This window comes from Pagrus pagrus (genome assembly GCF_965226575.1).
Source record: "Pagrus pagrus genome assembly, chromosome: 11".
Lineage (NCBI taxonomy): Eukaryota > Metazoa > Chordata > Actinopteri > Spariformes > Sparidae > Pagrus > Pagrus pagrus.
In genome coordinates this window covers 15,965,915-15,990,148 of record NC_140195.1, presented here as the reverse complement: position 1 = coordinate 15,990,148, position 24,234 = coordinate 15,965,915, and the positions used below count along the sequence as shown (strand labels likewise).

The 24,234-nt window shown below is 43.6% G+C and overlaps 3 protein-coding genes and 1 long non-coding RNA gene across 4 annotated transcripts in view; 2 read left to right on the top strand and 2 right to left on the bottom strand.

The window, feature by feature from the left end:
- Positions 1 to 191: 191 nt before the first annotated feature.
- Positions 192 to 2,972, bottom strand: mfsd5 (major facilitator superfamily domain containing 5). The gene is made up of 2 exons (XM_084367739.1): positions 2,838 to 2,972; positions 192 to 2,462 (listed from the first exon to the last, which is right to left on the bottom strand). Exon 2 carries the CDS (start codon positions 2,379 to 2,381, stop codon positions 933 to 935), a length of 1,449 nt encoding a protein of 482 aa, XP_084223865.1. The 5' UTR covers positions 2,382 to 2,462; positions 2,838 to 2,972; the 3' UTR covers positions 192 to 932.
- A 1,298-nt stretch (positions 2,973 to 4,270) lies between these two features.
- On the bottom strand, positions 4,271 to 17,064 carry LOC311265267 (nuclear receptor subfamily 1 group D member 1-like). The gene is made up of 8 exons (XM_084366746.1): positions 16,375 to 17,064; positions 9,897 to 10,205; positions 9,716 to 9,804; positions 9,272 to 9,416; positions 6,518 to 7,086; positions 6,241 to 6,426; positions 5,915 to 6,125; positions 4,271 to 5,807 (listed from the first exon to the last, which is right to left on the bottom strand). The coding sequence occupies exons 1-8, from the start codon at positions 16,388 to 16,390 to the stop codon at positions 5,611 to 5,613; spliced, it is 1,722 nt and encodes a 573-aa protein (XP_084222872.1). The 5' UTR covers positions 16,391 to 17,064; the 3' UTR covers positions 4,271 to 5,610.
- On the top strand, positions 16,781 to 19,858 carry LOC311265268. The gene is made up of 4 exons (XR_014623561.1): positions 16,781 to 16,852; positions 18,762 to 18,820; positions 19,481 to 19,610; positions 19,748 to 19,858. It is a non-coding gene; the product is annotated as an uncharacterized lncRNA (long non-coding RNA).
- Positions 19,859 to 24,086: 4,228 nt separating this feature from the next.
- The window catches only part of rarga (retinoic acid receptor gamma a), a 40,007-nt gene continuing 39,859 nt past the window's right edge, over positions 24,087 to 24,234 (top strand). The window contains exon 1 of the mRNA XM_084366033.1: positions 24,087 to 24,102. The gene's annotated coding sequence lies outside the window, so the exon portion shown is untranslated. The remainder of the gene's footprint in view (positions 24,103 to 24,234) is intronic.

Genomic DNA, 24,234 nt, shown 5'->3' with positions numbered 1-24,234 from the left:
CAATTAAAATGAAGTAATTGTCATCTGTCAGGCAGTGTTTGCTGGGAATACGTTTTAGCTTTTAAAAGAATATCTGACATGGCACCATTTTGGATTTTGTGAGACCCCAAATGATACTACTGAATACATATGAAAAAAATCAATGTGCCACAAAATAGAAATTCTGGTAACATAAGACAAATAAATATGACTTATGTACAATATGTACACTTTTATTTAAAAGTGTTAAGAACAGAGAAATATGAAGACAATACAGAGAAATTCTCCTGTATACAAGAGCAGAAAATGTATTCGAAATAAAAGTGATCTACCGATTGCTCTTTTCAATAAAAACACACAGATGCTGGAAAAAATATAGCATCATGGAAAATCAAAGTGTTGTGGAAGAAGTAATGTAGAAACTGACATTTAGATAGATTCTGGTCTACATGTTAGTCATGGCTTTTTCTTTGGATACTGATCACATCTTTTCTATCTGTTAAAAAGGTATGATGGACCCACTACATTACGGATCCTCATAGGGACACTGACAGGTGATATTAATTATATCCTGTCAAACACATCACTCCATCTCTCTATACGTGGACACAAGGAGGCAACAACCTGTTATCTGGAATGGTTAATGAAATGATACAGAAGTTTTGGACATGGCTTAAAAAGCTTCCAGCAATTTACTTGACAAATGAAGGTAGATGTTAGAGACATGATTGGTAAACGTCTCTACCAAAAACACCAAAGAAGTAACAAGGCAAACATATAAAAATGGAAATTCAATTTAATTTATATCTAACAAAGCATCCCCTTTGGACTCAGATTTCCTTCACTGATACATTTGGCAAAATGTAGACTTGTGACTACTCCAGTGGAACATAAAAGGTTTCTATAATATATCAGAAACCAGTCAGGCATGAATGGAAATATATTCTGTGTCCTCAGTACATCTCCCCCTCCCCTCTGGATCCTTCCAGTCTCAGGTCTGTGTCGTTTCTGCCCAGAGTGAACAGACTGACTACTGCCATCAAAGCTGCCAGCATCATGACTGCACAGCCTCCAAACATGTGTCTGGTGCCGCTGCCATCCTCCCCTCCACCTGTTCCTGATATCTCCCCATGAAGCGCCAGCAACCCTAGGCAGGCCAGCAGGTGCAGAGGAAGCCGGAACCAGGCCAGCACACCGGCCCGTTTCTCCTCTGGGATCACCCTGCCCTGGAGAAAGCTGACTGCAGGGAAGTAGAGGCCACAGGCCAGCTCCAGCAACAGAAAGGCCAGAAAGGATTCATGAGGTCTAGGCTGGCCTGCGGCAGTGGAGAAGGTCAGCATGAAGAGGGAGAAGAAGGCCATCAGCACAGCCAGGCAGAGAACATGACCAGGCTGTAGCCGATAGCGTGTGGAGGTGGCTAGGCGGTACAGCAAGGAGCCGACCATGCTGGCAGCCATCAGGCAGGAGAACACGATTCCCAAAGGGGGTCCATGGGGGTCCAGTACCGGGGTCCAGAGGAAAACAAAAATGTAGAGGACACTTTCAAACAGAGCCTGCACTCCACCCAAGAGCATGACTCTCCTGTCTGAGAGTAAGCAGCGCAACCCCTCAAGGCAGCTGCGTGAGAACCGGGCCCTTGCAGACAAACGGGTCACACCTCCATTTGAAGTCCCAAGAAGCAGTGTTTGTTTGTCTCCTTCAGGAGCTTCTTCAGTCTCTTCTTTGCCCCAGTCTGTTAGCACCACCCAGCCACAGCATGCCAGGCAGGGGATAGCTAGGAGAAATGGAGCCACCGGACCCAGGTGGAGCCATTCAGCCAGCAAGTTAGCCACCAACCCTGCTCCCACAGCAAGCCCATGGTTCCAGGTTGCAGCTTTAGTGAAAGTGCTTGGGATCCACTCCTTGGGAAAATCATGGACGTCTACATGGCGGTGCACATACCAGGCTTCAAATGTTGTGGTGAGCAGGGATGTGGACAGACCCCCCAGGACCCGGCCCACAATCAAAACAAAGTAGTCTCTGGACAGCTTGGTGAGACAACAAGCAGAGTAGGACAGGCAGAAGAGAAGACATGTCTGTCTGCGGCCCAAGACTTGAGGGAGCCAGCCTGAAAAAGGAGCAAACAGAACACAGGAGGCCAGGCCACACACATATAAGATGGCTATTTGGGATTCCAGGAAGCTGTAGTGGCGGTACAGTTTGTAGAGGTAAGGACCCTGGAGCCAGTCTGCCCACAAAGCCAAAAGGTATGCCCGGAGAAATATACTCTGGAAGCGACGGAAAACAGGGTTGGCTACAGCAGTTGGTGTGGACTGAGGTGGGGTGAGGCGGCGGGCTGTGAGCTCGAGGCCAGCACACAGGGCAAGCAGGAAAATGATGGCAAGATATGCTGTTACCAACATGGTGTGATAAACTGCACCCACTTGAGGTCAAAGCTGAGGTCCTGGGGCGTTTTGAGCTCTTCTCTTTTTATTTCTCAGCACCTGTGAAGAGACAAGGTGAACAAGTACAGAGAAATGAGCATTTACAACTGAATCAATTCATATGGGTAGTAATTCGCCATGTTTATTTGTAGCAAACTTGGCTGATAAGCTTTTACTTTTAGAATTGTAATAATAAAAACGGCAGTAACGTTACCAGCACAAACGACGGAAAACTTCATTAGTGCCAATTTAGTTTATTTTACGTAAATAGTGATAGATACGCTGAAAACCACATGAATGCTATTGTTATTTAGCCAACGTTAGCCTAGAAGCTAACCTGCTACTAACGTAAAAATAAAGACATTTTAACTTCCGTCACTATCCTATTATCATACGTTATTCACTGTACTTTGTGTGCTTTGTGATAGATCTTACCGTGCCGTTTGACAGCGGTCCCATATTACTTACACGACGCACAAAAGTGAAAAATAAAACATAAATAAGTGATGGTGTGAGATATATGCTAGGCAAGTGTGCCTTCAGTAGGAAACAGACCATTCACTTCCGGGATCCGGGATCCGGGATCTGTTATTTCCCCACAAGATGGCGTCCCTGCGTTGCTTTTTGATTTCCAGGGGGGAAGAAGAAAGCTCTCATGTTTCCAGACATCCCGTGTTGTAACTTTCTCTAATGGCTAATCTTTTCTTTCTCTCTTCTTCAAAGAATTTGTCATTTAAAGTAAGTTCTTGAACAATGCTTTGTAGTATTTCCATGTCTGACTCCAATTGTATACTGATATACAACGTGATGCAGGCTAATGATAATGGACTTCATATGTTGTTGTACTGTCTGCCATTGATTTCTAGCTATGGAGCAGTGAAAGAATGTATCTAAGTACAATTTTAAGGTACTTGTACCCTGCTTGAGTATTTCCACTTTCTGCTACTTTATACTTCCACTTCACTACATTTTGGAGCCAAATAATGTAGTTTTTACTCACTCCATTTATTATATTACCTATAATTATGATATTATGAGGTTATTATGATAATTACATTTAATTTCAGATACTTTAAGACTTTTGGTTGACTTTTACCAAAGTAATATTGCAACATATTATCTTTACTTTTACTAAAGTATGACTTTTTGGTACTTTATACAACACTGTTATGATTGCAATCACCAATAACATCCACACCCTAATAGCATACAGGGTATGTTATCCAGTGATGGAATGTAACTAAGTAAATTTACTGAAGTACTGTAGTTAGGTAAAATTTTGATGTACTTTACTTGAAGATTTCCATTTTCTGCTACTTTATAGTTTATATATTTGTAGCCCACATTTACTTACCACAGTTACTTACTACAGTTATTTACTATAGTTACTTCTCAGATTACAAAATGCATTCAATTTATTTCTTTGGCAATCAGATTTTAAAAACCATACAAAAAACACCAGATTCAGTAATCGTCCTGGTGGTTTATGGTCAGTCGGTAAACATATGTAGCCTATTATTTACTCCTACTGGTACTTTTGATACTTAAGTACATTTATTGCCAGAAAATTACTTGATACTTAGGTATATTCAATATCAGACACTTCAAGACTTTCACCTACAGTAAGTAGGCCCCTGGTATGGATGACTTAATAGTAATAAGTAATATTTAAACATGATACTTTAACTTTTACTAGTATGTATGACTTTTGGGTACTTTTTAGCACTGGTGTTAGCCAACTTTATTCAGATGTGCCAGTGTACATCTGTGTTACTCATGTCTGAGATCCACACAGTCGTAATGACTCAGCACATCTTTCTTACTGCATTTTGCCCAAATGGACAGAAAAGAACAACACACAAGCAGAGTAATACATAATTCGAACTTTATATCATTTCTATATAGGAACAAAGATTTACAAAATGTACAAGATGTCCTTAATCAGCCTTAATCAAACAAGCAAACAGTGAGAGGACCAATCAAATAGGAACTCTCACCCAAAAATATCTCTTGTGTTTGTATGACAAACATTGGGGGCAGAGGAAGGGTGCGTGTGGAGTGAGTGCTGGTGATTTCAGGGATTATGCTGGTTGGTTACATCATCTGATAGCAGGAAGTGTGTCTAAACCGTCTGAGAATCCCAACTTTATATTCTCCTGTGCAAAGCCCCCTTGGCATGGCCAAACCCCCACCTATTACAGGAAGGTCAATACATTCTTCTTTACACCGAACTCAACTGTCCGATCCATCATATAAGTTCAGTCATTGATACATAGACATTGGGGTAACATAATATATACAGCAACAAAAATAAACAGAGGAACTACAAAACCCAACATGCATGGAGCGTCTCCATCAGTCCAGATGTGATACGATATAGTGACTCATACACAATGTTTTTGTGAAAATATATAAAATGCCTTTAACTCACAAAGTTGGCATATTTAAACCCAAGGTGTGCCAAATGTTTTCTGGAAGATCAGTCAAAAATATTAAGAGACAGAATTCATCCTACTGTGTACAAGTGACACATTAACATAGTGGTATCATTCCAGTACTGATGCAGATGGTATGTTTGTGAAACAACAATGATACACAATTACCTTAATATTTCTGATTTTGCTATGTTTTATATACAGGTTCCCTTTCTCTTAAACACAAACTGACATATAGTCAATCATCACTAATGGTCCCTAAGTAATAACGGTTTGGAGCTACGATATCCGTCTTTCAGCTGCTGCTTAGTCATGGCCTGTTGATACTGTACGAGTAAAGGAATAAAGAGAAGTGAACTGGCTTTAGATCTTAAGTACATTGGATAAAATGAACGATAGCACAAATGATTTGTCCAAAAGGATAATAGTAACTCTACATGTTAATTTAATTCATTTTATTTAATGGAACAATGTCTCTTAAGAGGTGCTGAGGTTTATGTGTATACATGAGTTTGTATGTGTATGTTTATTTATCCTAAAACATTGCATGAAGATCAATAACGAATCAAAAATGTGTTCGCCACTGCCCTCATTTACCCTTCTGAACAAGACTCATCAGATTGCACAATTCCATCTTCCTCAATTTTCAAGGAAGTCCTGCCCTTGGAAGATAATATCTGTGTGTGTGTGTGTGTGTGTTTCCGTGTGTGGTGTGCTGTATATTTTTGTGCATAACAGTTTGTGTATCTGTGCTTGGCGAGTAGGCGGTTCGCTCAAGGGTCGATGCGAAAGGCCAACAGTTTGTCAGAGTGCATATTGTTGAGAGTGCGCAGGTCCGGCAGGCGCAGGAGGAGCTTGGGGAAGAGGGCAGAGTCATCTGGGCGACGGCGAGTGATCAGTGACCGCAAGGCACGGATCAGACCCTCCTGTAACTGCTCCACAGCCCGCATGTCGGAGATGCCAGAACGGTCTGAGGAGCACAGAGAATGCAAGTGTGAGTGGTTGCTACATTTTTGGTTCATTAACAAAGTGTCACCAATCTGCAGCTTTTGTCACTAAACAGTGGCGCTCTCTCACCTGCAGAGACCAGCACCACAGCCATAAAGAGGGCCATCTCATCAGGCTCTAACCCCAGGGAGCCTAGCTTTTCACTGAACTCAAACATTGCGTCCAGCAGAGAGCCCATGCCCAAGGTCCTCAGGGTGGACAGGGGGTAAGTTTGTCCATTCAGGAAGGTCACTGTACGCTCCTCAGCATTGAACAAGGTGCAGAACCTCACCATCAGAACCTAACCACACAAGGAAACAAAGAGAATTTGAGACAAATACTTACACCAACAATACAATAGGACACATATAGAAGGAGTCACTGATTTAAAATCATCCTTTAAAATGTGTAATTACCTGGAAGGTGCCTGATTTGAGCAGCATGACCTGGTCTTGTTGGCTAAGCTCTTGAAATCCTGGGATGCCTTTGGCAAACTCTACCACCTCCTTGACAGCAGGAGTGAAACACTGAGAGAAGGACTCCCAAATCTCCTGACTCGTGCGCTCTGCCCCTGATACGGGCCACGCATTGAGAGGACAGGCCTTAGAGAAGACAAAAGACATAGAATCATTAATTGATTGTCAGGCAAAAGATATTGAAGATGTTTTGCTATAATTTGCTTCCTGTTCTTACCAGCACTTTAGCTCCTGGAGCTAATTTCCACGGACAGGAGGGCTGATTTTGGGTACTTCCTGAAGTGCGAACAATGTTGTGGTTGGCAGAGCCTTGACGTGTTGTATTGTTGGACTGATCATGGTTCTGATTAGTTGACACTAAGTAGGTATAGCGATTGTTGTCCACATTTTGGAATGTATGATGGTTGTCATTGTGGGCAACTGGGCAATGAGTGGCAACAGGGCAGGACTGGTAACTGTGGGCGGAGGTGGGGTGAGAGGAGGCTTGTGGAAAATTGGCATCCTGAGAAAAGTGTGTTGTGTTGTTGTTGTTGTTGGTGGAGATGGTAATGTTAGCCCTCTTGGCTGGTCTCTCCTGGCTGCTGCTTGCGAAGATGTCACGGTACGCTCTGGAGATGGCCCCGATGGCCTCTTTTGAGTTGCATTCATCCTGTCTCGGGGGCATGTCCCTCACAGGCGGGGAGTCCATTTCGATGGCAGCCGACTCATTTAGGCTGTCCATGTAGCTCTGCATCTCGTCCAGAAGTCGCTGCTTCTCTCTCTTAGGAATGCGGCCAAAGCGCACAGCTAGGGAAGACACAGGGAAGACAGATCAGCAACATGGACATTAGAAGAAATCAAGACAACCAAGACAAATGAATTTCTTTAAGATGAAGAGTCAGGCGCGTGCTACCTCACAGGACAGGTAACTTATGCTGGCTGTACATTAAAGCTAAGCACGATGAGACAGCTACCGTCATATACACACATGTAAAAAGCATGAAACCTCCCTAAAGTGTTGAAGGATTTCAAGGAGAATCATCTAAGTTATAAGATGAAAACTTCCCTGTCCTCCTCACCCGTATCCCCATCCCCCTTCCCACAGTAACCATCAGCTGGAGAGGCTATTTATAGACCCCCTGCTACCATCTGCCTCATCCTCTCCTCTATCCACTCCTGTCTCCTTCCTCTCCCGCTCCCTCCCTCCGTTTGTAAGTAGGGCAGTGGGGCAACGTGAGCGTGATGTCACTGGCACTGAGCTCGTGAGTGGAAGAAGGCTGAGAGAGGTGTGCTCGAAGCGCAGAGATGAGTTGAGAAGACAGTAGTGGGAGCGTGAAGAGGACTGACGTGACAGACGGTGATACATGGAAAGTTAGAGTCTGCGTCTGTGTGCGTGGGAGGCGTGTGCACAGGCAAGGTGGAGTTAGATAAGGCATAAAAGTTAAAACTGGTACAGCTTCAAAGACTTTTGCAAGTAAAGGTTTCCTGAGCAGAGAACTGAATAGCAGCAATATGTTTCAGATGATGCAGATGATGTTATTCTCATTCGTAAAACATACGCAATTTACATTAAACATAATGACACTTTGTTGGGTCAAGTGAGGTGATTTACTTAGCCCATTAATATGCAAAGTAAATATTGTTATGTTTACTGAATATACAGTAATCTGTTCATTCCCTGCAGTATCCTTTGATGAGGATTGGGCCAATAACGTGGCATGAGATTAATCCCTTTCATCATGGTGAAAAAGAAGCAAATGCGGACTAGTGAGCTGGTGCGCTAAAAAAGATGCTCTGGTTCGAGGCAGAAAAGTCTTCTATCATTCCAACGGACTTAAATATTTGCCTATATTAAAGCGCCAAAGTAACACAGCTGCCTGGTGTGAAATCAGATTGTACTATTTATTGTGGGCTGCCGGCAGTTGCATGCGGTTTTCCTGTTTTTGTAATGGTTGAAACAGAGCAAAAAGGGGTTTCTAGGTTGTGGTACTTGACGCATTTCGAAAATCTCCTCCGAGAGGGTCGACCTTACTCTTTGTTCACTTTTTGAGTCGTATTTTGCCACCCTATTTTCTTTTTGCACCAGAAGTGTCAAGCACATGCAGAAATAACACTAACCTCTTTACTAGATTAGGCAATGCGGGGTACTGGAGGGTGGAGATAAGCAGAAACCATACTGAGAGGAAGACGGCAGGCAAACTACACCAAGTAGGTCATGATGTATGAATACACTTTACGCCCAATTCTGTATTGTTTTTCTAGGTCAGCCCAGCTGTTTTCTTAATCCGTGATGATAGGTGATCAATCAATGTTCAGCTATCAGAGCTAAAACGAGGTGACGTGAGTCACGCCTGATAAATTCTGTCACAACGGATGGCTGTTTTCTGCATCCCTTGCTTAATTGTGGCCCTTTATCTCATTAATTGCAGTGAGATGTTCTATGGGCATACACAAGGTAATCAAGTTGACCCTGTTCCAATTTCCTAAAATAATTCTTGTGTTTGCTGCAGTTTTCGAGATGATAGATAGCTTCGGGGACTCGAAGGCTCCTCTTCTCATAAATCATTGTCTGAGGGGGAGATGTAAGAGAGCTGAGGGAACATGGTGGGTACATGGAGGAGGAGGAGGGGCCGTGCTGAGCGAGAGCATCGAGGTAAGAGTGTTGTGGGAGGATGCTGCAAAGGGCAGGAGAAAGACACTTAGAAACTTAAGAGTGGTGCAAGGCCAGATGGAAATCTTTGGCAATGCAGCGACAGGGTAGAAGGGCAAGGCAGATGCAGGTCTGCTGATAAAGTGAGTGGCTGAGCTACTGGCACGATGACCTCAAAAGACTTTCCGCATTACATTTTTCACACAGACCTACATATCAGTGCTGTGCCGCTTTCAGGCTGCCCATTTCCCTGCTGCTTTGGCTAATCAGAGCACTGTGGCATACTGGCAGAACTGCATGAGGGTCTCTCTCTCTATATAAAAATGTGTCAGGATGTCTCACCATCTCTTGACATGCCAACAGAGAGGCATTTCTTGAAGCGGCAGTGCTGGCACCGGTTTCGGTTCATGCGCATGATCAGACAGTTCTCGTTCTTCACACACATCTTGTAGTTGATGTTCTGCTGGATGCTGCGGCGGAAAAAACCCTGAAACAAACAACCAAAAAAGCATGAAACTGGTGCACCAAAAGCCACACAAGGTGTAATCATGCCACATTAAGTGCCCTGTTTTTTCTGATCAGGGCAACCAAGGAAAAAGAGTAAATTCCTGCACACAATTTTCACCTCTGCATTGACACATATATTGACAGATCTATTTTATTTTGTAGATTTCGATCACTTACAACAATAATTTCTTAATCAATCTATCAATGTATGAATTTACTCTTTCTCACTGGAATACATTTTTTGGGGGGTATCTGATTCCTGGCACCGACTCAGCTTACCTTGCAACCCTCACATGCATGCACTCCATAGTGGAAACCAGATGCAATGTCCCCACAGACTTTGCAAAGCAGGACCATTCCACCCGTTTCTGAAAAAGGGTAAACAGAAAGTTAGATAAGCTGCAAAAACTTAGACTGAGGTAAAAATCGTCATACATATTGATAGTGAGGGAGCACTAACTTGTGAAAGTTCCCGTGAACCCGCATGGCCTCTTTCCCGCGATGGGGTGTGCATAGGTATGCTGTGGTGTGGCTGCTGCTGCTGAGGGGTTACTGTAGACCTCTGGGAACTGGAACACCAGTTTGGAGGATGGGGTGGTGCAACCACCAGCCCTCTGTTTAAATGGCCCGATCTCTGTGAAGGTAAACTCCTCTGGAGAGGAGGGCTGGGAGTGTGAAGACGGGGACTGTGTCTGGTAGCCACTGGAGGGGCTACCTGGACTCGGGCTGGAACTTCCTGAGGACCCTGCATACAGGATGACTCCACCTCCTGCAGAGAAGGGAAAGAATGGACAGGAGAGCATTGAGCTGAGAGTTTGGATCTATGCGGTTCACGTTCATGCTCCTCAGACATGGCATTTATTTTTATATGCCAAACATGCAGAATTATAAATGCCATCATAACTTTTAAGTGGCAGTCGATATTTCCTTGGAAAAGAAAAACATCCTGCTGCTCTACAACTTTAGAATGTGATGTGATGTAATGTTGCACGACCTCTGGGCAGCAGTGAACAGCTCTGAGAATTTGCAGCGTCGTTGCCTCATCCTGAGCGTAATGTGCGTAATGGTGCGCTCAAGCGGATAAAGTGGGCGCTAAAAATACTGCTGGTAGCACAGCAACAAAGCAGGCAGGCTTCCACTGGATGCACCAACGAAACGCGACTTATTTGTTAATAATCCCCGCGTCATGCTACTGCAATATTTATCCGGCACCGTGCAAATATGCGGAAGGATTTTGTCGTTCAGCTGTGGTTGTTTCTGAAGTTTCGCTTCACTCGCAATCCCCCCACCCTCGCCTCCCCTCTCTCTCTCTCTCTCTCTCGCTCTCCCTCGCACTTGTAGTCATGCGTTGTGGATGAGCTGAGACACGGCCTCACGTGTCTGCGGGGTCTGCTGCCTCCTCCGCTCCAATAATAGCCTCGCTCCCCTGGCACCGTGCCCAGCGCCAGCTAACAGCACGACACCTGACCGCCGCCTCACATGCATGGACTCCTGACACGGTTACTGGCCGAACCAAATCCGCAGTCTCGTGTTGAACTATACAACAATCCGAAGCCGGATCTGTGTTTACAAACATGACTGGGAAGCTCCCCGGGCGTGAGATGGCACCGAGTCTCAGCTGCTGCTGTTCATGCGCGACTAACAGTCGGAGAATGTGAGTCACGTTTTTGCAAAAGGGAAAGCATCAACTGTACGACCTGGACTCCAGTCATGAGAGAGTACAGTAGAGTCCAGGGGAGATGCACACTCAGTTGAATACTCAAACAAATATGGGTCCAGGTTGAAACTTAAGTCCCGATTGGCTTGCACACGTCAACTAAGAAACTTCACATAATTTCCAACAAATGCAAGTCAGCAGCTTTGTATATGGAAATCACGCGTATGTGCAGTCGGCACGTCCCTGTGCTGCTGCGTGTTGCCCTCTGCTGTACGAGGTATTTGTTTTAGCGCAAATGTTTTGATAATCCCTCAACCAGCACGTGTTGGCGGTTTGTTGACTCATGCCAGAGCCATAATAGACAGACTCGAGCAGATGCAGGCCTGAGCCTCACCTCCTCCTGAGCAGACAGTCGGCGTGGCCCAACCCCTGCACTCCACCCAAACACATTGCATGTCCACCTGAAGACTCACATGTACAGTACGTGTTTATGAATGACCCCTAGAGCCACTGTGCTGTAAACCCTGTCAATTAACAATCCCTTTTACAGTCTGCTTTCCAGAAGCTATGGAGGGATACTAATAAATGTCACCTGCCACCTACATGTGTCATAGCAGGAAGGTTATTACAATCTAAATATAAACACTGAGGACTTCCTCAAAACATTACATTTATTGCTATATTGCCAGGTGTGGTCAAAGGAGGAAAACACCATATAACATTGTTGTTTTCAATATTTGTAACAACAAAGGTTGCAGGAGGTTTAATGGAACCACCAATCAATCGATCATGTGATAGGCAACAGTGTTGTTCTGATTCTTATTATTGGGAGTCTGTAATATCAATCAGCTTCTAAATGAGATGCAAGGGGGGGAAATATGTAGGCCAATACATGAAATTCCTTCCTCACAGCGCCCATCTTAAACTACCCGTGCAAGCACTAATCTGCCCGGGACTGGAGGCAGGCAGAGAAACGTGAGCAGCTCTCAGGCAGAGCAGCTCCTCTCCTCTCCGTCTCTCTCTCGTCCTTTATCTCTTAACTTTCACTTGCTCGTCTCACAATGCAGGACACGAAGAGACAGCCACAGATAGCCCACAGTCAAGGTGACCGAGGTCTTTTTCTGTTTGCCACTGTGGTGTAGTTCATAAACACTGAATGTGGTTTGCTTCCTTAGAAGCAATGCAGTGTTTATAATGCTGCAGTGTTACAGTTTGAAGGCCAATAAAAAAAAGAGCCATTGTGAGCTCCTGAACATGGCCCATCTGTGAGTGCTACTTGTGTCTTTGCAGTAGACTTCATTAACTCAGGCTCGTGGTAAGTAGGTCAATATCACAGGAGCTTGATAGAATTGTGTCTTTGTGCCTCTAGTACCTCTTCAAACTGATGCTGCAGCACACACGATCTCTATCAGGAGCGCCTGTATTCTGTGTCATCACAGTGGATAGCTGCAAGTTATAAGCACCAGAATGTGATTTATACCCTGGGCTAAAAGTGCTTAACGTCTGGCACGCAAACACGAATTTATAAAACATCCGTTTCAGGGTCGTGCCATGTTATCAGAAACACAGATCCATGTTTTTAATCCGCTATCTGTTTCAGCATCGTTTGGAGAGCTCGGGATGAGAGGAGATGTTTAACAGCAGAGTCACGTTCCAGCTGACACACACACACACACACACACACTAACACCCTAAGCGGATGTGTGTGTGCCCCCGGAGCGATGAGTTGGGCACAGATGTTGCAGAGTCAAGCTCCAGTCAGCTTCTGAAAACACACCGCGTGGTCTGTGGTGATTCAAACGACAGAGAAAATGCTTTCAGTGCAGGCGAGAGGCGCATGAGGCGGGAAAACGTGACGAGAGAGAGAGAGAGAGAGAAAAGTTAATGCATGGAATCGCTGACCCACTGACCAGGCTCTGGCTCACCAGCACCGCAGGCGGCATCAACAGAGAAGCGTCCGTGAGAGCGGGGAAGCGGCGGGAGGCGGGAGGAGGGCCCGGCTATATCTCACGCGTCGCACGCGGCTCTGCAAGGGAAGCCACGTGAGGAGGCTTTTGATGGAGCTTTCACTGGGAAGACATGAAGCCGCGCTCCAGCCAGGAGCCAGAGCTCCTGCAGTCCGCCAGGGGCTTATAATTAAAGAGCCAAATTAAATAGAGCAGCATGTTGTGCGGCGGGGTGGTCTGACTGTGCACCACCAGCAGCACCGTCAGCTAAGTGCTGCACCTAGTTTAGAAACAGCGGGATCCTGCGTGTTGTTTAGCTCGCAAGTGTGTGTGATTTAACCGTCCCAGAAAATATCACGGTATACTGTCTTACACCATTATTACCACTGACAATGACCCGTAAAGGAATGATAACAGATCTTTATTTCGGAATATTTTATCGTAATTTTCATAATTTAATTCCAATATGTCACACAATAAACAATCAGGTGAAACACCAAAATATCCCAATATTTCTAACTAATTCTGAGTAGTATATATATACTACTCAGAATTAGTTAGAAATAAATAATAATATATATATATATATATATATATATATATATATATATGTATATATATATAGGTGAAACTTGTGACAGGGACAATGTACATTTTCACCAGGTGCAAAGCGTTTGCAAAGTTTCGTAAGTTTTCAAGCACGTCTAGCCCCCCAAAACGATATTTATTTGAGAGAATATGAGGAATGTTTATCGTATTTATGGGATTATAGTTGAGTATATTTAATGTCCAAAAAACCCCCTGTTTTCTTAGTTGTATCACTCTCTTTCACCCATTCAGAGACTCAGTGATGTGAGTAGGTCCTGATTATATGTCCTGAGAAAGACACACTCCTATTTTTGTGGATTCAAAGATCTGGTTTTGGGGAACATTTTTATGTTTTCATCGGTGTTAGTGTGTTGGTTGGTTTGTCAGCAGGGTTACACAGGTGTATTTTGGTGGCTTTTATCTATGAGTGAACACAAAAGGGGGCTGTTGAGCCTTGGTGGAGGTATGCATTCTACTGTGCCATTCTAGTGTAATATAGAAAATTTATTTTGGGGATAATGTTTGAGTTTTGAAACTAATGTGGTTAGCTTGCTACAGTAGCTAGCACATGTTTTATTATGGTTGATCTTGTGAACTTTGATGTTGGCAAAAAAATTGGAATGAAGAATAATACAGAAATCCTCCACCAGGGGCGTGTTGGGACAGTCAGGACAGTGTGTTTTGTGTTGACAGCTAAGTGTAGTGTAGTTAGTATGCAAATCAGCACATTAATATCGATGTCAAGAAAGACAAAGTATTAATACGACTGACTCTCACAGTGCAGTTCACATGAGGATGTACAAATCTGATGAAAATATTTATTTACATATTGCAAAATGTATGTTAAATGATTTGCATGATGAGGAAGTACAGTTAGACACTGATTTCATATGTAAAATGTGGGACTATTTTTTACAGTGTGACATATAATACATGCTGTTATTTTAATCAAATACTACAACACTCTTTTGGTTGACCTCTATATTTACATGCAACCCAAGCATGTTGTCATTGCAGGTGAAATGGGGGCTCTGTGTCAACACAGACACACACGTACATGTTTGTGTTCATCACCATCACTTTTGGAGACATTACATAGACTTACATTCATTTCCTGGAGACTCATCCTACATTAACAGGAACCACTAGTTGTCAAACCCTAACTCTAACCTTTCCCTAACCTTAAGCCAAGTCTTAACTGTAAAACTCAATGATTTTCTTCATGGGGACTTGCAATTTTTTAAGAAAGACAAATCCCCACAATGGGACTCAGCAAACAGATTTACAGTACGTCCCCACAACATGAGTAAAGCACCGCCACACACTCATTCTCATCTATCTGTTGGACTTTATGAGCCCTGCAGCCCACCATGCTCTGCAGCCATATTTTTGCCAGGTTATGATGATGTTTATGAGCTTTGTCTAAATCACTACACTGAACTTGTGAGTTAAATCCAGTCATATGGATTCCAATAACGTTACTGAAACATTAAAAGCCAGTGAACCCAGTTCAAGGTGGTCACTTCCATTTAGATCAATGAGAGGAAGAAAACAAAAGACAAGGGGAAGTAAAAATAAACAATTATCAACTGTAAAATATATAACTAAACATCTACTTAAATAAAGCTTAGAAGTTGCTTTCATGCAAACTTCCTCCAAACATCAATAAAACACCAAGAGGGAAGCCCAGCTTGCAGCCTTCATCTTTTATCTTTCCACTAATACTACAGCCATTATCTGATTACTCTTTGAACTGCCTCTCGTGTCCCGTGAAAAACACTGGCCCACTTAATCAACATAAATAGAAAGTCATAACCCGGTGAGTGGGTTTAGTGTCGCTGCTATCAGATTAGTGTAACATGTTGACAGAGCACAGGGTGCAGCCATCACCTGTGCTGGAACGTGACCGTCGCTGTTGTAAATGATTCACCGTCAATTAGCAGAGGAAAGCAAGCATGTGCACCTTTGGCTGACCTCGAGGGAACGCCTCCTAATGCCACTTAACGGATGGAAGTCGTGCGGTTATCAACGTTCATACTGTGGACGCTGAGGCGACGGCCCCGATGTTAAAAACAAACACGCCCTTTTCGCTGGAATTGCTTTGTTTTTTCCTCTTCAGGTGGTAGTGCGTGGTTTGACTTCTGGCCCTGATAACTTTTGATTGCAGTGAGTGTGCTGAAGCTCCACGTGAGTTTGTTTTCATGGACAGAAGCAGGAAGTGACCGGACTCGCTCCAGCCATACGGGCATTTGAACGCAGCGCGGAAACTTTTTTGACAAGTATGCGTAAAGTCGCACTTTTGCACCAAGCTTTTACTGAACTTAGAGACGAGTTGAGGTGATTAGATGCCTTCAGAGTGAACTTAAGCAGAAGCTAACTGTCATAAACATGTGGTAAACCGATAAAAATCGCCCAGCTCAGTCAAGAAGTGGCATGCAGAAAATATAACACAGGATTTCACACACAAATGCCAACTATGCGTAGTTAAGGATAAATACAATTTGAGATTTAAGGGTTTTACACAATCAAATAATAAATAATGAAAATGCCATTTTATGTTATAATATTCAGAGATGTAAGCTATCACACTTAAATTAAATTGTCATGTTACTGTAGATTTCGGTTGAGTCAGAAAGCTAAATAGTTGATTGTTTGCAACAAAATGAATGAGCTAATCAATGACTGTTAATAAATCCTGACTCGTGCCATAATGAGCATAACTCTCATAATGTCAAAGTTAACCTTACCAGGACTGTTATCCATGTCTCTTGTTGATGTCGATGCCTTCGATCAGACTTGAAAGTAGACGTCCGTGAATGTCACTATTCTGGAGCAAAAGTCTTTTGAAGACAGGTGAGAAAGTCAAGAAGAAGAAGCCTTGCGTAAAACACCTGCTCCATGGAGCGCAAAAATGGGAAGAGGTGATGGAAAAGTGTCCAGCGCACGTTAAGTTTTTCCCAGTGAAGAGTAGCGAAGAGTAGTGAAGAGCGGTGTCTCGGTCGGTCAGTGCTCAGGTCTGGTGTGGCAGAGGTGAGTTAGACGAGTCGAGCTCCTCAGAGATACCTGGATGTCTGCTGCGCGCTGGATACTGGCTGTGTGATGCTGCACGAGCGAAGACTAAAAGCTTCTCATGAATTCCAAGAAAGTACAGTCAGCATATCCGTGAGTGTCAGGCATGACATACACACCCACTGATACAAACACCCACATCAATCACGTTTGCAGGTGAGTAGGAAATGTGACCGCCTTTCCGTCCGCTCAACTTGTGTTGTGTCTGTTTGTGTGGGATTTGGCGCACTCTTTGTATCTCGCGGAGTCCTTTCTCTCCCTCTCTCTCCGTCACGCTTTTGTGCAATTTCATTGGCGGGGATCTGGAGCTGAGGGGAGTTTGATGCGCTTATTCGACCGTGGTATGTGTTCAGTAAAGCCACGCTACATGTGCGCTCTGCATGTGCCGGGGAGAGCGCTGCCCTACTGATACACATTTTATGCAAAATACGGGGCGCGTGGTGCGGAGGGATGGAGAGATTGGAGGATGAAGCACATGGACAATAGGCGTGGCTCACCGTGACTGCTCGCTCGCTGACAGGCAAGCGCTGCAAGCGGATGGTAAACACCGAGAGACGTGCCAAACAACAAGCAAGTGCCAAGTTTAAAGCCCATGTGCCAAAGGAAACAGTAAAATGCACAACTGGACCTCTGACACACAGAGAGTTTGCTGTTGGAGCAGAAACCCTCCAATGCAGCAAAAAATGTTGATTGATGAAAAATCCCATATTTTATTATTTCTGCACGTGTGACGATCTTATTTTATTTTATTTTTATTTTATTTTTTATTTTTTTAACTAAGCTAACTTTATGCACTTGAAGATGAAGTAAAATATCAGTTGTTCATTTTATTCCTGATTTTAAAATATATTTTTGTCAAAATAAGTGCCAAAACACTTGACCTGCAATAAGCTCACTGTATGTAGCCCTCTGTATGTCTCTGAACAAGCAGGAGCAGCCAGTCACAGCTTGAGGAAAGCGCCCCTTAGTGGCAATTCAGGGAAATAACACGAGCACATAATAATCTATCTATCTATCTATCTATCTATCTATCTATCTATCTATCTATCTATCTATCTATCTATCCATCCATCATCTATTCTCAATGTAAGTGTACACTTTAAAGGTAATATTGCAGACAAAAAAATGTAGCTGTAGCTGTAGTTTTATTTTATTTTTGCAAATAAGACCTTTTAAAAATGTTACCACAGGGTATATTATTATTGTATAGAGTAAAACATATAATTTGTAAATCAACTGTGTTTTTAAATAACCCAATAAAAATATGATTTTGTTAAAACAAACCTGAAATGGTAAGCTGTAATGTGTTTAATACAAAGCTGTAATAAAATAGTGCTTTGTATTATTATATAAGCCTATTTCCTCTCTTTTAGTCTGTTTGTCTAGTAATTAATAGGCCTAGCATTCCTTTTATTTCCTTTCTCATAATTACTCGAGACATTTTCAAATGGATAAGCTCTAAAAGTAGATTTTCTAGCTAATGGCAGCTAAAGTTTGTAGTTTAGGTAGCGATTACTTTGGTGATATGCTGCACCTATTTGTTTGGAGTGACCTCGCTTGGACAGATGACCAATTAATTTACATATTGCACCTTTAAAGATGCACTATGAAGTTTTAGGGAAGAAACTCAATCAGAAGAGAAAGATCTTCATTGACTGATTTTTTTATGCCTAAACAAACTAAATAAACAAAGTCTTTGTTTTCATGACTAAATAAACAAACTGACCTTAAAGGACAACACGAATTCATACTGTTTTACTTTGTTTATATTTGGTGGCCCCTGCCACCTTTCTAGCTTCAAACAGTGTTCTGGGGACCTTATTTTCCCCTGAGAACAGCTTGTTTATTCAGTTATGGTTAAGTTAAGTCATTGTTTTGTTACCTCAGTAATACTGCAAAATATTAAAATTCTGATTTTGAATTTCTTCTCCAAAACGACATACTGCCCCTTGAAGTGTTTCTATGTTGTGTTCCATCTCATCTCATCCTCATTGACGCCTCTTTTGGAGAGTGTTTCACTAAACAGATGTTTATATTTGTTTCTTATTATGGTAAACAGAAGAAGAAGAAGAAGAAGAAGAAGACGAAAACGAAGAAAACGTTGACTGCTGAGTTTCCTCTCTGGTCAGGCAAAGTTGACAATTTATTTAAAGGTGCACTATGTCATTTTGGGGAAGAAATTTTAATCTTCATTGGCTAATCTTTTTTATGCCTCAACAAACTGACAAACTGTTTTACTTTGTTTATATTTGGCGGACCCTGCCACCTTCCTAGCTTCAAACAGTTTTCTGGGGGCCTTATTTTCCTTCTTACCTTCTTACATTTTTCTAGAATAATGTCCCTTGTTGGATCACTTAGTATTTTATTGACCTCTTTTGGAGAGCGTTAACTGAACAGATGTTTATATTTGTTTTTTATTGTGGTAAAAAAAGAAGAAGAAGAAAAAAGGTCGACTGCTGAATTTCCTCTTTGGTCAGGCAAAGTTGACAGTTTAATAAAGTAGGAAAAAAGATTGGAAAGAGGACAGAGCTGTGACTTTACTGATCGTTAAATGTCTATTATGTAAAAAATGGACGATTTGGATACCTTTCAAAACACTCTTCTGTTTGAAGGACTTAGAAATCACTTTTGCTGACGTGTTACTCAATTGTAATGTAATTACATTTTCATTTTGTTTGTTTTTTTGTTTTGTCGTGTGTCAATGTCTATGTTTGTAAACTATTGTGAATGTAGATATTTGAGAAATGATTTTAATGATTTAAAACTCATTCCCCTCATTGACAGGATGTGTGCTGCAGTCCTCCTCGCCGTCACTAGAGGGAGTCACCGCGCCAGAAATCGTCACGCACGGTAGCTCCCATCAACGCCCCTGCCCGAGCTGCGGGACACGGTGTCGGACTGGCAACAAACGAAGGTAATCTGACAAATGACTGAAATGATCTCTGAGGCGTGAGACCAAATGGCGTGATCCTAACGAGCTGCTGTGCTGTCATACCCCAGAGGAGTCCCCCCTGAAGACTGTCCATGACTTTGTTTTTGTGTCTTTCACAGAAAACTTCGGCGTGTCACCCACTATTTAGGTTTCAAACTTCTGCGGGAGCGCGCTCGCGTTTGGAGCCGAGGCTACTCTAGGCGAAGAAGAGGAAGAAGAAGAAGAAGAAGAAGAAGAAGGTAGGACTGTGTGCTTTACATAAAACATCTCCTGCCGTGATTAATTGGACGTGTCTAAGAATAAACGCAGCGTCAGTCCGGGTGTGTTTACTGTATGTGTGTGTAAGACTCACGCACTCATCATGAGAACACGTTATGGCAGGGCACGAGATAATTACAGGCTGCTGGGGTTGTTTTGGGGGGCTGAGCAGAACAGAAGTCGCTGCCAACATACACACCTGCAAAGCAGTGAACCGCCCGAGGCTTAAAAGACAGTCTTCATCACCGTCTGTTTGTCTGTCTGTATGTGTCACCCATCCCATAACCGCCCCCTCCCTCTCTCTCTCTCTCTCTCTCTCATACACACACACACACACACACACACACACACACACACACCTTGTTGAATGTGTGCTCTGTGTGAAGGATGCCAGTAAGGTGTGTGGCTGATGAGAGACTTTAGTTTATTCCAAGGCTGATCCTCCCAGTTTGTTTTAGATTAGCTTCCAGGACGGTTGATTAAGCTCAGGAAAGCAAAGCAAATGAGCAAAGAATGCAGAAAATTTTCCAGGAGTAGACTGTGTGGAATTAGCCTCATGATCGGCAGATTGTTTTTTTCCCTTTCTTCTTCTTCTTCTTCTTCATCTGTGCAGAAAAATAGCAAAAGCAGACCTCAGCGTGCGGGACGTATACCATATACATATTTATATACCAGCCCCTCCTGCCAAAAGGCAAAAAGCAAATAAAAACTTAGTTTTTTCATGTTTCCTGCTCAGTATTTAGTGCCCAGCTTTCTCACAAGGGCAGTTTTATGTGCAGGGAAGGAGGCATGGAAAAGAAGACCTTTCCTTTTGAGCTCACAGATTTGCAGTAATTACAGAATCACTTCCATATGTGGCTCTCTGGCTGCCTTCTCGCTGCCCCCACCACCCCTCTCTTCCCCAGTGTTCTCTCTCTTTCCCTCTCCCCTCTTTCATTTGCATTCTCCCCCTCTATCCCTCATTTTTTTTCTTCTTTCCTGCGTTTTATTTTTTGGGCTTTTCCCTGATGCACTCAGAGCATTTTCTTTCTAAAAACCACAGCTTAAACAAAGTTTATGATAATCAGAACATCCTGGCATTTTTGGCAAAAGACCGCGCTTTTTGGTGATTCAATTAGACCACGCTTGCCAAAAACAAAAAAAAAACACAGAAAAAAAAACGAAGAAGAAGAGTTTGTGTGCTTCAGAGGGAGAGAGAGAGAGGGAGAGAGAGAGAGGAGACATGGACGGGAGAGGGGAAATGTTGAAGAATACGGAAATATGAAAAAGAGGAGAAAGAATGGGAGCTCAGTGAAGAATTCGAGAGGCAGGAGTGGAGCGTGAAGGAGGGAGAGGTGGAACAGAAAATGAGGCAGAGAGAGGGAGGGCTGGAGTAATGCTTTTTGACAGAGGTGGGTTCAAGATGGGTTCACGGTGACATCATGGCTGATTTTTGAGGAAAGTATAGACAGGAGAGCCGTTCACCTTTCATTGGACACACATGTTTGGGAATAGGCAGAGCGCTCATGTGCTGGCACACACGCTGGTAGCTGTGTGGACGGCCTCTGAATGCACCCCAAAATATGCACACTCCTCTTTTTATTTTCTCTCCCCCCACTCTTCTCTCTTTTTCCCTTCGTTTCTTCTGCAGTAAAAAAGCTTTTGGCTCTCTTCTCTGTTCCAAGCTTTGTGCTCATTTGTTTTCGTTAGAGGAGCACATAGTGGTATATGCCCTTCAGTCCCTAACACATACATTTCTCCTTTGCCATGAGTAGCTCATTTTCCTGCGAGTAGTATTCCTCCGTGTATGTTTTTACTTCAAGGCGGTTGGACTCTAAATGAGCACACTTTGCCAGGCGGGATGAATGAGCTCCTTCATTTCACAGGATGTGTGTTTAAGTCTGTAACCAAGAGAGTGCGAGCAAGTGTATATTTGTGTGTTGTGTGTGCGTATGAACGTGTTTCTGCAAATGACTCTAGAGTGGGGTGTGTGCGTCGGTCCCCCGCCTGTCTCAGTGTGGCACCCAACTTCACATGACATCAATCTGAACGTGGGGAAATAGTGATCTCATTGCAGGCATCTTGTTACTGATTAAAACCTGCCGCCACAGGCACCAGCTCCCTGCGCCCCTTCTCACCTCCCCACCACCAATCCCATCAACCCCCTCTCTCCTCTCTCCATCACACCCTCCAGTTTTCCTTACCTCTGCCTTTCTTTTTCACACCCCTTTCTCTCACATTCCCTGTACCACTAGCCCTCTTTTCTCCCCCTCTCTCCCCATCTCTCTTTAACCCCTCTAACCTCACTTCCTCCCTCTCTTTCTCCCTCCATCATCCCCCCTTTCCTCTTTCCTTTCTGCCTTCGCTGCCTTTCCTCTGCCAGCGAGCCCCGGGCCTCTACTCCATGGCTCCGTGAATGCAAATACGTTGAATCCAAAGTGGAAACACACGACTGAGTACGATGTTTCCATGAATATTTCATATCTTCATAAACACACCCAGAGAAGCTGCGAAAGCTTCAGGCTGAACAATGCCTGTGTTTGCCGGATGGCTTCCTGTGAGGAATGGCCTCTGCGCGTTTCGACTTTTTGTCAGAGCGCGCTGTGTTAGGATTGATGTCAGGGCAGTGCGTTATGATGTCACAGGCTGAAGTTAATGACACGAGAACGGAGGGGGCCATAGGCCATGTTTCCAGTGGTGCCCTGAGAGAGAGATAGCACCCTGATCTATCTTCATTATCCCCCACTCTGCAGCCTCCCAGACACAATGATCATAAATCTCTGCCTGAAGCACACTTCACTGACACTGAAACACAAACACTAGTAACCTCTGACCTTCTCGCTGCTACTGCCTACGCATACTCATCCATGCACACAGGCACGAGCACACTCACACACATTCAGAAGTGCAGACGTGCGCATACGCGAAGCCTCAACACACCCCCTGCTCAAGCTCGCTGTCATAATTTAATAAGGACCACAGCATGCCCCGCGCACTGACACACACACACACACACACACGACCGTCATCATGCACTTGACTGCACATTCTGACACAAATGCATGGCCTCAGTCAGCCTGACAGGATTGCACTTGATGGCTTGAAATTCACACTTTGCAGTCCCTCTAACAGCTGATACGGAGTCGGTCTTTGCAGCGTCCTACGGCTGTGTTTACCTTCTTGTTTCATTTTACACAATTGCTGATTTAGTGCTGCTATGTAAACAGTTAAGGGATTTCTGTGAGCTTTAGTGGCCTCACAAGCAACACATAAATCAAATGTAAACGAGATAAGGATCAGCCGAAGTGCTTTTTTGCAGTATGGCTCAGATCTGTGCTTCCTGAATATAAGGTTTCTGCTAAAAGGCAACAGCGCCTCTCGCTGCTTATCCATTCATTCAGCCTGATTATGTACAAGCAAATCCACATCGAAAAACCTATGAAAGAACATTTCAGTAGGCGTCTGCAGACCACATGTGGCCGTAAAGATCGGAAGCAAACGAGAGCGAGGCCGGGCACAAAAGTTTTTCTTATTATGACGGCTTGACTTTATCCTCGAGACATATTGGGGTCTGTGTATGTGGGGATAAGATCTCTGCCAGCATCAGGCCAGTTACTGTGGTAAGCAGCAGTTAGAGCAAGTCTTAAATGTGAAGGTATCTGGGAAGACCCAAGTGCTGCATTGGTTGGCAGACTGAGATTTGGGAGAACATGAAGTGAAGCATGGCCAATATGCCTGAAGGGCATCATTTTAGATGGAGTTTTAAAATAAGTAGTGCATGTATAAGTTGGTTATTTAGTAAATGCTTGCTGAACTTACTTGACTTCGACGTTAATTAGGTTTGTTATTTGAGTGTTAAAGAAGCCTGCGTGTATTTACTTTGACTTTTTTTCCCTTCAGAAAGTGAAGTTTATCTGTGCTCGTCTGCTGAGGTCAAAGTGCCCGTTGAGGTGCCCGTTGAGGTGTGCCTCCCCCTCCCAGTTCTGAGGTTTGAGGTGCTCCTCGCAACCAAAACAACTTGAGAAACATTACATTCAGAAAAACAGGGCACACGCCCAGAACCACAAACACATAAACACAGATCTGAAACATATGATCTCATATGGAGAGAGGGGCACGTTCAGGGGCACACCCAAATCTGTCGCTGCTGCTGCTGCTGCCGCCGCTGCTGCACAGTTCTGCCATCTCACACGGAACTTCCCTTCAGCTGATGTGCCACCATTACTTTCATTTTGAGGTGATTTAGGTACAGAAATCTGCAGGGTTTTGTTTCCTGAAGAATAATCTTGATTTAAAAATATTTCTAACTGCATAATGTTTGGCAGGATGTGGACAGATGTTGTGTATCCTGAAAAATGTTAGATTTCCA